Source organism: Nicotiana attenuata, chromosome 2 (assembly GCF_001879085.1).
Source record: "Nicotiana attenuata strain UT chromosome 2, NIATTr2, whole genome shotgun sequence".
Classification (NCBI taxonomy): domain Eukaryota; kingdom Viridiplantae; phylum Streptophyta; class Magnoliopsida; order Solanales; family Solanaceae; genus Nicotiana; species Nicotiana attenuata.
The window spans coordinates 56236674-56251492 of record NC_031990.1 but is presented as its reverse complement, the minus strand read 5'-3'; the positions used below and the strand labels follow the sequence as shown (position 1 = coordinate 56251492).

Below are 14819 nucleotides of genomic sequence, written 5' to 3'. Positions count from 1 at the left end.
AAACTGCTAACATGTTGGAATATATAATTAGGCCAAATTTTAAAAAAATAAAGTTAATTCTTTTTCGTATATATAAAAGTATATTTATTTTGAATCAAAATAAAAAAGATAAAAAAATCAATTATTATGAATCGGAGAATTTATTATACACAGTGAAATTATAAATGTAATGGATTTCAATTTTTGTTAAATCACTTTCTTACTTCTTAGGGTGAGATTTCCCGGTCAAATTTTAATACAGTAGTCAAAACTGAAAGACAGGACAAAGGCAGCGGGCATAGAAAGAAGCGAATCCCACTCTTAATTGTGGGAATCCAAACTTAACATAATCATCAACTCACTATCATCTCTTCAATTAAAAAAAAGCTTTTGTCCTTTCTGTGAAGATTCCATTGTTACAATTTTACATACATCATCATCTTTGCTAAACTCGTGAGCAACACGCCACTACAATCTATCTATAGCAGTAATATAACATAACCATCTTTAATACTATACTTTCTATATTACGTTTCAAGTTCCACGTAACTAGTGTAAAGTCTCTCCTCTCTCTCTCTCTTACCTCCGCTGACTACATGTTTGCTCCGACGGTGACGGCGACGGTGACGGAGATTTTGATGTAATGACGGAGAAGTGAAGTTGTGAAAGCAATTGACAATGCCGGAGCTAGGGTTTCAGGAGTTTAGATCGGGAATAGGAATTAGAAGTGTTCGTGATGTTAGTCCGGACTCTGTTATTTTCACCGGTGATTCAAACTTCAGTCTTTTCTCCTCTGCTTCCGGCAGCGTTGACCGGTGCTCCTTTGCTTCCGATGCTCACGATCAGGATTCTTCCGTTTCCGATGCTTCTCAAGTACTTTCACCTCCGTTTTCCTCGCATTGTTTCCACAGTTTTTACTGTTTAGATTCTCAGTATTCACGTGTATTTTCTGCAACTTCTGTTTGATACAATGTGAACGTGACAACACATTTAAGCTTCAGTAAACTTAGAACATGCTCTATAGCTATATTATTACTGGAGAAAACTAATAAATCGGATTTAGATCTCATGAACATCATCTTACATTTTTTTTATCATGAAAAATATTATGTTTATATATATGCTAATAGTTGACATTTTATTTTGAGAGAAAATGCTTTAAGGAGAAAAAACAAAATATTCTGTACTGAAAAAAAAGGAAGGAAAAATTAACAAGCATTGGCTTAGATTTTTTTTTAGTATCGAAATTAGTGGTATAGTGTTACTTTTTGGAGTTTATTGTCTATTTTCGAAGACTCTGAAATATTTTTGATTTGAAACAGCATTTGGCAGGGCATGAATGCCGTGAAGCTTTGGGTAGTACAGTTACAGATCCAAACAAAGCCATTGTACACAAGAATAGTCACCTTGGCAGAAAAGAAAAAGCGAAAGGTACTATCTTGACGCTTTTTTCCACTCTATCAGCTGACTTCCTACAAAAGCCTCTTAAGCTAGACTAGATTCTTCAAAATTTCTGTAATAGTGTCACATTCATTGTTTTCCAGTTCAAAAGTTAGAGAAGAACAGCGAGGTTGAGACAGAGGATGAAAATCTGTCTTTAGATTCTGCTAGAAACTCTTTTTCTCAAGCTCTTAAAGGTACTACCACTAAAGCCTTTTAAAGTACAAAGCAAATTCACTTCACATTCTGGGTAACCGAATTTAACTTTTTCCTTCTTTTTTTTTTATATTCCGGGTGGGGCTTTTGTTTGCAAAATTTGTGTGAATAGAATGTCAAGATCGGAGATTTAGGTCGGAATTTCTACTGAAGAAACCAGATAGGCGAAGACCGGCTTCACTAGATCTAAACAATGCTGTGATTAACACCAGCCACTCTTGGTCTCCGCGTTTTGGAGTCATGAAGAGAACCCCTGTTACAACTAGCCGAGCCGGTTCATTTCCAAGTCCTAGAACGCCTAATTATCGCCATTCCAGTGTTGGGGTTCAGAAAGGCTGGAGTTCAGAGCGTGTGCCATTGCATTCGGCAGCTAATCGGAAGCAGCTTAATACTGCATTGCTGCCTTACAATAATGGAAGGACACTACCTTCCAAATGGGAAGATGCAGAGAGGTGGATTTTTAGCCCGGTCTCAGGAGATAGTTCTGTGAGAACTTCATTGCAGCAGTCTCAGAGGCGGCCTAAATCCAAAAGCGGGCCTCTTGGACCTCCTGGTCTAACTTACTATTCAATGTATTCTCCAGCACCACCAGTTTTTAAGGGAGGAAATGGTGGGAATCTGTTAGCCAATTCCCCTTTTTCAACTGGAGTGATGGCAACTGATGGTTTGTCAATTCGATGTGGAGGCAGCTTGGGCAGTGGAAACTTCCATGCACTCACAGAGCCATGCATGGCAAGGTCAGTTAGTATACACGGATGCTCTGAGCTAGTCAGTTTATCGACCTTGCCAATTTCCCAAGGTACTGATTTAGCCTTTCCAGTTAATTGGTTGCTTGCTTAATCTAATCAAGAAGTTGCCCATTGATTTGCATTGCAGAATCATTTGTGTCTCTTTAAATCAAGTGAAATGTAGCATAATTTTAGACGTTAATGCCTAGAAGAGAAAGAGGAAATTTTGCAAGAAGAATACAAATAGAACTCACTTATTAATTGGTTGTAATACTTGATTTCTTCTATGGAAGATGGAAATCCATATTTCCATTACTATTTCCATGTTTTCAAGAGTCAAAGTTGAAAGGAACCCATCCTTTTTGGCTGGAGATTGGATGTTACTGAAAGTGTACCTTTTTATGTCAATGGGATGCACTGGCAGAAAAAATAACCAGAAGGAAAGAAACAAAAGTTGATTTTCTGTTATTTGTTAAATTTATTACTAATCTGATATATCTTCAAGCTCAACTCAACTTCCTTGATGTAAATCTGTACCAGGAAGCACCTACTATGATATGTGGTAAAGACTTGTAACACAATCACTCTGGCCATAGGCTTTTGCCTATGAATCCCATAGGAGACAACACAACTATGAACTGTAAAAGATATTGCATAACCAATGGCCATGGATGGTGATTGTTGTTTTGAATGATCTTTTCGTTTTGGACGTGCAATTACTCTATTTGTCACTGGTGTTTATTTTTGCCTATTTTCAATATGGAGTTTTCCCCTTACATGGGATAAATAGACACATTTTTAAGTCCATCTTATCTGCCCTTTTAATCCTCATGACTATGGGTTGTGTAATATGTGAAGAAATGACGGCTGTGCCTTCCTATTGCGTTTAACTGTCTCTAAATCTAATCTATAGATGAGAGTGGAGATGATATTCAAGATACAGCCAATGGTGTGTCACGAGTTATCTCAAGGAGGGATATGGCCACTCAAATGAGTCCCGAGGCAAGCCCTTCCTCATCTCCAATAAGACAGTCATCCTTCTCCCCTTCAACTCCATCTATTCTACCACTTGTAGAATTCCAGAGTATCCCTTCTTCTAAAGCAGAAATGAGAGATGTTCCCATTGATGAGCGGGTTACAGTGACCAGGTGGTCAAAGAAACAGATAGCTCGAATTCCGGGTAGGAGCATTGAAAGTGATGACTGGAAAAGGAAGGCTGTAGAAATCCGGTCTTCAGCTTGGGATGTTTCAGACACATCGAAAAGTATTTCAAAGTAAGTGAAGCTATTTTATTTGTTAGCTTGTAAGTAAATTACTTTGAATCCCTGTCAGGGGAAAGTAGTTAGATGGAAGTCTGAGGTGATTGGATGTATTACAAATAGAGTGTACTGTATAGAAAGAGAAAAGCTGATAAATCTTTCGTAAAAGATGCAAACACAAGGGAAGGGAAGACTATAAAGTTCCTTCTAAACTGTATATTATTAGAATTTAAGGTTGTATTATACCAGATCTACTCATCTGGAATCTGATAAAAATGGAATGATATACAGAAGATTATCATGGCCCCTACGCAAGGATGAAGCACAAATTGACAAATGTGAAATGTCTAAACTCCAAGGACTTCCCATGAATTTTATGAATCTTTAAAAGCACATCTGGAAGAAAGATTTATCTGAAAACATCCAGCTGACAGTTAGATGCCTTCCTTGTGTTTTGTTCATTAGCATTGTATTTCAAAAGTATTGGTTTACTTTGTACATTGCCTTAGCCATATATTTGATCTCAAGTTGATTTTGCTCCAAAAAAAATCTCAATAAGCTGTACTGTTTGAGAAAGGACAGACCACATTCATGCTCCTTAACATTTCTTTCTCCAAGCATCAAAGTGCATTTGTTTTTCAATTCATGCTATTAATTTTCTCTATTCTCTTCTGACATATCAGGATTAACAGGGAAGAAGCGAGAATCACTGCATGGGAGAACTTGCAAAAGGCAAAAGCAGAGGCAGCAATGAGGAAATTAGAGGTCGGTCTTTCATACATACCTCCTTCATGAACTTTTTAGTTTCTAAAGTTTCTTTCTGTTGCCCATAAACTCATTTGAATCATCAATTATATGGATTCAATTGAGTGTATTGTGCATGAATGCAAACATATCTACTTTCTGTTTTAGTCCAGAAGCTAGAGGTAGCAAAACTTGAATATGGATAGAATGGGTATTACTATAAAGTGTGTGATAAATAAGCAACACTCATATGTCTACATAAGGTATATGTAATAGCATGCTATTTTATCAATTAATGAAAAGCGTCTTTATCAACTATGACTTCTATTATACCTATTTCACAGTCTAGGTTAGTAGTTTCCTGTATTGGAAAAGACAGCTAATGTTGATGTGGTAACCATTCAGCAACTTCCACCATTACTTGTGAGATTTCGGTTTATCTCAAAAGTCAAATATCCTTTGTCGAGATGTCTGGACTCTGGTCTAGAGAACAAGGCTTGTATAGTTAAGAAAGGTTTTGTTGTTGATACAGGGGAATAGGATGTAGGGTCTTTCAAGTGTTACGTAAGTTTATTGTTCGACGTTCTTCCTTCACTAAACTTTTGTTATTCCAGATTAAACTACAACTTGAAAGATCAGCAGTGGATTCCCAAACTGATACTATAATTTTGTTAGGTATCTTTCATTTGCTAGTACAATGGTTGACCTCAGTGATATTGTAATCTTATAAGATTCTGAAGGGGATGAGAAAAGAGATTTCTCATTAATTTTGTATATTATATTGGCCTACTCGTATAGAAAAGAAATATGACATGTTTCTAGGCATTATCTTCTGCTAGCGTGCATGCATGATTTCTTTAGGTCAGGTCCTGGATCTTTCCAAAAAAGGAACCTCCTAACTACTGGGTGATTTCTTCTCTCCCCTGTCTACATCATAAGCTTAAATTGTCTATGAAGGAAACTAGGTGGAATGAATAGTTCCCTTATCTTGTACTTCTTTGGAATTTTGAATTGGATTGTTACGTTAACATCAAGATATGTGTTCTCTCATTATTGAATGCTACTATCTGTTTGTTGTTTTCTTAAGCCATGTAATAAGGGGGAAAGATTTAATTGTTCATATTTCACAATTCTATAGATGACAGAAAAATGAATAGAACTTGCATTTGCACAAATAGTGTTTCCTGTTTGCAGTTGAAGACACATGCTAACTTTACAAGTATAATGCAGATGAAACTTGAGAAAAAGAGATCGTCATCCATGGATAAAATTATGAACAAACTTAGATCGGCACAGAGAAAAGCCCAAAAAATGAGAAGCTCAATGTTAGCCAACCAATCACATGAAGTAGCAAGATCCTCCAGCAAGGCCTTGTCTTTCCGTAGGACTCGCCAAATAGGATCTTTGAGTGGCTGTTTTACATGCCATGCGTTTTGATGTTACAACAAGCCTCTATATCAGGTATTCTCTTACCTTTACATCGAGGAGTATAATATTTCAGATTTCCTTGCACAGATTAAATCTGTATTAAATGATTAGATCCTTCTTTCCTGATGTACTTTTCTGTATTTTGGTAGTGAAAGTGATCTGGAAATGGAATTTGTCAAGACGTGCTTTCTGGAAACCAATGCTGTAGGGTGGTTGAATCTTTTAGTTCCCTTTAACAATGATATTATGATTTAAACAGTCAGAGGCATGTAAGATTCTAAAAACATTTTCTTTGATTCGATCTGTATGTAATGAATTTACCAATAATCCATGATTTTTTTAAAAAAATTTTGCTTTGTGCATTTGGCTCCCGAATGACAAATAGTTACTTTATAATGCAAATAACAAGCTTAAGAGTTGGAAAAGTAAAGTCCTTAACCTAGATGGTAGAACCACTCTTGCAAATCCAGCCTTACTTCAATTCCTAACCACGTTATGCAAAGTAATGTTATTCCTACTTATATCACCAAAGAACTTGATAGAACTCAAAGAAACTCTACATGGGGTTCTGTGGAGGAGGACTGGAATAATGTTACTATTTGAAAAGCTTGTGTGGCCATTTGCAACATGAAACAGAAATCGAACTGCTTACATGGTCTTTAGTGGGCAGTGGGAAGGTTAAGCATATTAACTTTCAATTAACTAAAATATGTGTTTTGGTCTTTTATATAGGAAATATATGATATTTAAACTATTTTTAGAACTTTGTCACGACTCTAATTTCCCTCGGTAGGATGTCGTGATGGCACCTAGTCTCTACGATTAAGTAAGCCTAATATTTGATAACAACTTAACAGAAATAATTAACAAAACACTAAAACAAGGCTGAATAACTTATATAAATAGAGGTACATATTAACTTATTGCATGATAATTGAATTAAAAATCCGAAACCTCTAAGGAGCAGCATTTACGGACTTGATCCATGAGTTAAGTTATAGTATGTCAGATTGACTTGATTTTACTACTAGGCCTCAGACCTCAATCCCAAACAAGTTGGGTATGAATACTTACTGACCATGTTACATTATATAAACTCATCTCAAGCCAATGTTATATAAATTATAAATAGCAATAATAATGAAATAAAAAATATTCAAGCTGTTTGACTTGATTTACAACGGCTTGGAATATTTTTTTTCCTACTTTAAAATGACTCTGAATCTTGAAAATCAATCGTATTTAGCACCTTCTTGATGAGCTGATTGTGGAAGATGAAGAACTGATCCCAATCGGGTTAGATTAACATAATCTATAGTAGCATGAGCTGATAATCCTGGAATCACCAATCCTACCATCCTACACATTGTCTGGAACCAGTCCTCTCTATATTCCCTGCCTTTTCTCCAAGGTAGTATGAACCCCCTAATAACCTCATATGCTGCAATTAGTACCATTGGAAAAAACCATAGCAGTGAGAAGTAGTTCTTGTTTGGTTCTTCCTCCATCACCTGCATTACAACAATAAGAATAGAGCTGTTGCAATTGACACTCAAGGTAAATAATTAATCAGACTATTGAAAAACATGCAGAGACATTGAATTCACGGCAATGAGGTGTGAACCAAATCTAGTGTGGTCTAGTGGTCAATTAAGCATAATGTAAACCATGGGAGACTAGTGTTTAAATTTCAATAAAGACAAGATAAGCTAAGCAATTTCTTCCCATTTGCCTTAACCTTGGGAGGCAACGTTACTTGAAATAGTTTGCTGATGGGAGATTGCAGGTGCCAGGTGGAATAGTTGAGGTACGCGCAAGTTGACCTAGACACCACCGTTATGAAAACAAAAACAAAAAGAAAGTGTGAGATGTTAAACTTTACCCAGCCCTGGTAGAAGCTGTTGTGGTAGACACATGATCCAAAATGCTTGAAGAAGAAGGCTGTGTCATCAAATGGCAACCTAGGAACCATATCATTGGAATAAACATGCCTATAATACTTGACATCGTACTTGTTGAACTTGTCCTTCATAAAGTTCCCAAATTGTACATCCCCAACTCTAGGTTGTCCGAATGTGTACACTCCTTCCAATTTATCCAATAACCATTCCTCTTCATGTAAACTCAATATGGCTGCAAATAAAATTGCTAATGCCCCTCCTAAACTATGTCCTGTCAATATAAATTTTGCCTTCTCATTTTTACTCAGTATCCTTTTCAGTTCTTTTCTGATTTCATAATATGCAAATAGTTGTTGGTCTGGGCTTTCATCTATTTCTTTGGGCCAGCCTGTGTTCTTTTGTAAGCCCAATGCTTTCATGAACCCAGCATGTAGCTTACCCACACCTTCAAGCTCGTACCAAGAAAGGTCCACATCTGTGATCCAGTCGTCTGCATCATATGGGATTGTCCCTCTAAATGCGACCACAACTAGATTTGAATCTTCAATTTTGTCTTGGAACATAATGGCTTGTGTGGAGTAATTTTCTTGGTAAGCTGTAAATAGAAAGGAAATGGAACGATTTCGTTAAGTAACCAAACAATAATGCGAATTAGTCGGGGTGCAAATGCAAATAATACGCATAAAACCAGAAGGTTTTGTAAATAACCATCTCACTCGTGAGTGAGTCGTGAGAATATTTGAAGGTTAACTTTTGATAACTATTATAGTAAAAGGACTAAAAATAATAGATGGGAAAATAATATTGTATAATAGCCGAATATTTTTTTTGTATATAAGCATTTTGTATGTTATATACAACAAATATACAAATTTTATACACTTTTACAGCTACCAGATAATTTTGATTGCGCATTAAAAGTGATCTTTGCCCATAGATGGATAACATGTGGCCAATCAAATACTAGTGCTTCCGAAAAGAGTCAAAATTTAATTTGCTTAATATTTATGAGAGAATATATAAAAAAGATTGTACTTGAGAAGGCAAGATCTGGCTCCTTGTAAATCTTCATAATATCTTTAGTAAGTTTCTCTCAATAGAAAATTTGATACTAGTATTTTGTCATGGACTAGAGAACAAAAAATAACGTTCAAATTGAAAAAAAATAAGAATAAAAAGATCTTAGTAACATTTGGTTAAAAGAGGCGGAACTGAACTTACCATTCCAAAAGTTGTACAATTTAATGAAATCCATCTGCAGAAGAAAATAAAACACAAATATTCTACATTAGTCTATCGAAATTATGAATGCTCTAAAAGTTTAGTAAATTGTTTAAAGGCCGATTCTGCTATAAATAATAATACCTTCCAATTTTCTGTGATCACTTTCTTACTGAAGGCTTCATTTTCATAAGACAATTTAGCAGCCATAACCGACAGTGATGGAACATACCGGCTGTCCTCCATCTTTATGTTCTTGTCTAAGTCAAACCTCCAATCAATTTTTCCGATTATCGACGTGAACTTCTCCGATTTCATGTCTGGTTTCTCCGCTTTTCCTGTAATATCTCACAGTAATTTAATACAACTTTTTCCAATATCGAATATACAGTTTTTTGTAGCAAGCCAAAAATTAAAATTTAGAAGAAAAATTGTAAATGGATCGAACCTTGAATTATGTTGAAGAAAAGCTGGAGAAGGCCACCATTGCAAGAAGGATAGTTAGACCAGAGCTCAATTTTAGAACCAAAACTGTTCATTGGCTTTCTGAAACAAAGTAAAAATTTCTGCACAGCGACAGATGCAAAAATGATCCAACGACGGCGAAAACCTTTGATCCTGTCTGTTCCTGGTGCATCAAAAAAGTCCCTTTTCTCTAATTCACATGAACAGAAAATACGAAAAAAATCACAAAAACTAGCTTCTTCTGGTTTCAACTCTATATAATCTTTACAGAATTCTTTGTTGCAAGCCATTGATATATGAATAGTTTCAGATGATATTTGTTCACGACGTCAGAAGTCTGTATTCGTATAGTAAGCTAAGGTCACACTGGACATGACATATTTATTTGTTGGTAAACACGGCTTAGAAAGATGGTCAAATAGTAAACTAATGATGATTCAATAGTGATCATATTTTACTTTTTTACAAGTAAAAAAATAAGTACCCATTTGTTTATTTAATGATGAAAAATAAGATTATGTGAGTTGTCAAATATTTTATGTCATAACCATATCTCAAGTACCCCGCTTTCCTCGTTCTTGGTCAGTTGGTTGTTTTTTAAGTGTGTTCGGATCATTTTTAGGAAAATACTTTTCCTGAAAAAGTCATTATTTTTAAAATGTCCCTAAGGAAAAATGCTATTTGAAATTTAAAATTATGTTTAGATATTCATTTCATTTGAAAAAGTGTTGTAGTTTTGTGAGTGAGAAAAAAAAAATTTGAAAATTTTAGAAAAGGGGTTTTGAAAATTTCATTTTCGAAAAATTTCAAAAAACTTACAAAATTTCATGAACAAACATATTTTTGAAGAAATATTTTTATGGACAATTAATTTTTAACTTCATGTTACTTCCTCCAACTAACTCTTAAACATCATCATTAATCTGCAGTACTCAAAATTTGTTATTAAAATAATATCGATTTACTTTAATCGATATATACTACTATATTTTTTCAGAAAATATTTTTCACTTACCAATTAAATGGTAACAAATTTCAAGAAAATACTTTCTATAAAGAATTACTTGTATAATATTAAATGCAATTTAAGTAGCTTTTGCGTATGATTGAAGTTTGATTAACCATATCTAGATCTCACATGGCACGGACTAGAGCCATTCATCTCCACAATCTTGTTTAGGAGTATTATTTGGATCTCTGTAGCAAAGAAGATTTGGTAGAAAAAGACAAAAGAAGGCACATTATTGTTTTTTTTAGGGTCATAAGGCTCATTATTGTAAACCAGCCTGTCTGTTGCACTTTAATTTCGTGGTTTTTTTTGACTATTCTTTTGCCATTTATTCCACGTGGTTTGATCCCTTTGATTTTGTTCATATTCTTTTACTTTGCATGAATCTCGTTATTTAAAAAAATAAATATTTGATATGTATCTCGTGTTTGATTAATATTCATTTGTTTTTCGCTCGGCCACATTTTCGGAATTTCAATTGGAAATTTTATGATAGAATTTAAGGTTCCCCAAAGCTCTATAGAGAACCAGATTTTCTATCAGGTTCAACAGAACACACGCACACTGCAGTATAAATGACAAGAGGAATTTTACGCGAAAAATTTCCAGCTCAACGAAATTAAAAACTCCGACCTACCCTTGTAGGATTTCAACTTCACTACTGAGCAACTTTTAGATTACAACCTATGCAACCTAGGAATCAACCTCTTAATCCCTCACTAATTTGTAATACGCTATAACAAGCCACTTTGTAATAACTCGATAACAAAGACTTTACAATTCGACTAACTCTAGCCATGACTCAAACACAAGAATTTAAGATTTACAAAGGGTTTCCTACAGAATACTTCTAAACAAGCTAAGTAGGAATTACACTTGAAGAACTATTACAAAGTTACAACTCAACTAAGGACATACAATAACTTTATGTGAGCACTGGTCCGTGGTCGTGTTGTTCTTTGTTCTTGATGCACCTGAGAATTGCTTGCTGGATGATCAATTAGAGGTGGGCATAAAATCCGAAAAACCGAATTTCGAATCGGACCGAATTAATTCGGTATTTCGGTATTATGGTACGGTCCTCGGTATTAGGATCATGAAATTTCGGTATACCGAAATACCGAATTACCAAATTTTCAAAGACTTTTTTTTAAGTTGGACCTCTGCCCCAGCGCCCAGCCCAAAAACTTTTAATATATTTTTCAACCCACTGCCCACTCCAGCGCCCCAGCCCAACTGCCCAAGCCCCAAGCCCACTCTCTATTCAAAAAGGAGTGAAACATGCACAAGTACCAAGAACAAGTCCAAGTATAGTGTAACAGGGCCAATGCGGTCGTACTCCATTCTGTGCGGTCCGCAAAGAGGAGGTTCAGAGAGGTGCTCATTTCAGGCATTCAAGCAATGCGACCGCAAAGCATTTCATTCGGACCGCATTGGCTTCATTGTGGACGCACTCGATTTTGTGCGGTTCGCAAAGCTGAAGTTCAGAGAGTTGCCAAGTTTGGGAAACATTCCCAATGCGGTCCGCAGTCCATTTTGTGCGGACCGCAACAGAAGCCACCACGGGCGCGGTGCATTTTGTGCGGCCCGCGGTGGCCAAGTTCAGAGAGCAGAAGTTTTACGCCAAGAGCCTCAGTGCGGCCGCACTCGATTTTGTGCGGACCGCACTACCCCCACAGGGGTATTTTTGTCCAGAAAATTCGGCCTAGTATAAATAGTTTCTTTTCCCATTTTTAGATCATCAGTTGTAATTTTAGGCAGAGCTGCGCTCGTGAACAGTAACCTTTTACCATTTTGAGTAATTTTACAATAGTTTTATCATTGAATCTTCAAGTTTTAGTTAGTAATTAGATATTATGGGTTTTTCTTCATCTATTTCTTTGTTTTCTTCTATTATCATGAGTAGCTAGACCCATTAGCTAGGGTTGTGGCTCAACCCTAGTGTGGGTAATTGATGGGTCTTGTGTTTTATGGTTTGAATGTCTATGGGTATTTGATATTTGGACTAATTTATGGTTTTAATATTAAATTAGTGGTTGCAAACACTAGTTTATGCCTATTTGACTTGGGCTCTTCTTGAGAAAGAGAGCCTAAGTCTAGGAAAATTAGTCCAACAAGGAGTTGGGGCGTACTCAAGATATTGATTAGGGTTAAACTTAGAGATAGTAATACCCGACTTGAACCTCAATTTCTTACAGAAATTATCATACCCAATTGATCTTGAGAAAGTCAATTAGGGCAAAATCACTCAAACTACCGAGAGGTATAGAGTGAGTAGAATCGTGCAATGGTTATATCGTAATCCCCAACTATGACAACCTAACCTTAGATACGAGAACCCGTCAAGTATCCACCTAGGAGAAAGTCACTTCCCTAGTGCCTTTTAACTATTTAGACAACCTTCAATAGTTTACTCTTAGCTTAAATTAGCTTAATTTAGCATCTTAGTAGTATAAATTTAGAAGTAATATCAAAACCAACCATGTTTAGAAGTGCAATTAGGAACAGTTATGCAACTCCAATTTAGATAGAAACTCGATCCCCATCTCTAGCTCCCTGTGGAAATCGATCCCGACCTTCTCGGGTAAAAGCTGCTTCGACCACTCTTGCTACTTTGTAGTAGTGCAGGGTTGGCCTCGATCACTTTTTGGCGCCGTTGCCGGGGAGCTAACGGTTTTGGCTATCTATCTAAATAGTTTTGTGTATTGTTCTTCTTTCCTTCTGCGTTACTAATTCGTGTGTGTCACAGCTTCAGGTACAAAATGGCAGCAAACAACAATGACCCTCTTGGAAATGTGATTGCGGGGAGGAGGTAGATGATGTTGGAGATGATGAGGTGCCTCTTGTACCTCAAGGACAACATAGAGGCTGCCAGGCCAATGCAAATGAAAATATTCCAGACCCTCCTCCGCCACCTCCAAGAGTGGCTCCTCGAGTACTTCCCAACCAAGGCTATGCTAGTGCAATTGTCCCTCCCCGGATCCGGGCGGGCAATTTTCAAATTACTAGTGTGATGCTGACATTGTTGGAGCAGCGAGGGTATTTCACGGGTGCTCCCACTCAAAATGCTTACAAACATCTCAAGGGTCTATTGGATACCTGTTGGGGGAGCAAGCAAACTAATGTGTCCGAGGATGCACTTCGGTTGAGACTCTTCCCATTTTCACTTAGAGGGAAGGCATTGGATTGGCTTGAGCGACTTTCCAACCATTCCATCACTACTTAGGATGAGTTGGCGGATAAGTTCATTGCAAAGTTTTTCTCACCGGGGCACATGACAGCATTGAGGGATGAGATCTTAGCTTTCAAGCAGGAGCCCACTGAACCATTACACGAGATTTGGGAGAGATATAGAACCATGGTGAAGGAATGCCCCAACAATGATATGAATGAGGCAATGATTCAACAAACCTTCTACCGGAACATCAAAATAACAAATCAATGTATAGTGAACCAACTTGCTGGGGGTAATTTCATGAAGCTGACTTATGATGAGTCTTGTGCCATTCTTGACGAGATGGCTGACACATCCTCCGCTTGGCAAAGTAGAGCCAATGTGCCACAAGGTGACCCCACGGTCATTCACTTGCACAAAGAGCTACATGACCATGGGCACGCTATAGCAGAACTGACAACAACAATGAACCAACTAGCAAAGGCACAATTGCAACAAGTTCAAAATCCTCGCCAAGTGAATGCCATGGAGGGTGTCAACATGCTAGTGAACAAAAGAAGACAAAGAGGTTAACAGAACCAAGGGAGTTCTGATCAATTTGACAATGATTGTGGTGGATTCCAAGATGATGGGTATGAAGAGCAGAATAAAGAAGTGCAATACGTGAATAATTATCAAGGCCAAAAGGCAATTCTTCTAACCAACAACAACAATGGAGATCCCAAAGCAATTGGGGTAACCAACAACAAGGCAACAACAATTAGAATAATAAACAACAAGGGAACAACAATTGGGGAAACAATAATCAAAATCCAAATTGGGGCAATCAAAACAACAATCGGAACAATCAAGGAAACTGGGGTAACAACAACAATTGGGGTGGAAACAACAATCAGGGTGGATGGAATAACAACAATCAGGGAAATCAGGGGCAAGGCTTTCAAAGGCCCCCAATATATCAACAGCCGAGCAATCCACCTCCTTTTCCATCCCAAGGTCCTAGTTCATCCAACAGTGACATGGGGAGAATTGAAATGATGTTTGAACAGATGATGAAAAAGAATGCTGATTCAGATGCTCAGTTAGCATCCCACAACACTTCAATCAGAAATTTGGAGGTTCAGCTAGGCCAAATCTCACAGTCCTTGAATACTCGCCCTAAGGGGGCTCTACCTAGTGATACGGTAGTGAACCCGAAGGGTGGGAACCATACCGGGCAAGCAATGGCAGTAATTACAAGAAGTGGACGAGGCG

At 37.0% G+C, this 14819-nt stretch overlaps 2 protein-coding genes across 2 annotated transcripts; one reads left to right on the top strand and one right to left on the bottom strand.

Annotated features, from left to right (window-relative positions):
• LOC109210686 lies at positions 341-6154 on the top strand. The gene is made up of 8 exons (XM_019374139.1): positions 341-852; positions 1302-1410; positions 1524-1616; positions 1748-2434; positions 3277-3637; positions 4306-4387; positions 5597-5827; positions 5944-6154. Exons 1-7 carry the CDS (start codon positions 658-660, stop codon positions 5801-5803), a joined length of 1734 nt encoding a protein of 577 aa, XP_019229684.1. The 5' UTR covers positions 341-657; the 3' UTR covers positions 5804-5827; positions 5944-6154.
• LOC109210693 lies at positions 6670-9842 on the bottom strand. The gene is made up of 5 exons (XM_019374149.1): positions 9365-9842; positions 9061-9254; positions 8917-8950; positions 7677-8290; positions 6670-7305 (listed from the first exon to the last, which is right to left on the bottom strand). Exons 1-5 carry the CDS (start codon positions 9669-9671, stop codon positions 7027-7029), a joined length of 1428 nt encoding a protein of 475 aa, XP_019229694.1. The 5' UTR covers positions 9672-9842; the 3' UTR covers positions 6670-7026.

What these genes read in the sequence shown, in the direction of transcription:
- LOC109210686 (XM_019374139.1), top strand. Translation starts at nt 658, where the DNA reads ATGCCGGAGCTAGGGTTTCAGGAGTTTAGATCGGGAATAGGAATTAGA. An exon ending in GACCTTGCCAATTTCCCAAG is followed by an intron (nt 2,435 to 3,276) that starts GTACTGATTTAG and finishes TCTAATCTATAG; the next exon opens with ATGAGAGTGGAGATGATATT. An exon ending in CAGCAATGAGGAAATTAGAG is followed by an intron (nt 4,388 to 5,596) that starts GTCGGTCTTTCA and finishes AGTATAATGCAG; the next exon opens with ATGAAACTTGAGAAAAAGAG.
- LOC109210693 (XM_019374149.1), bottom strand. Translation starts at nt 9,671, where the DNA reads ATGGCTTGCAACAAAGAATTCTGTAAAGATTATATAGAGTTGAAACCA. An exon ending in TTTCTTCAACATAATTCAAG is followed by an intron (nt 9,255 to 9,364) that starts GTTCGATCCATT and finishes GAGATATTACAG; the next exon opens with GAAAAGCGGAGAAACCAGAC. An exon ending in TGATCACAGAAAATTGGAAG is followed by an intron (nt 8,951 to 9,060) that starts GTATTATTATTT and finishes TTTCTTCTGCAG; the next exon opens with ATGGATTTCATTAAATTGTA.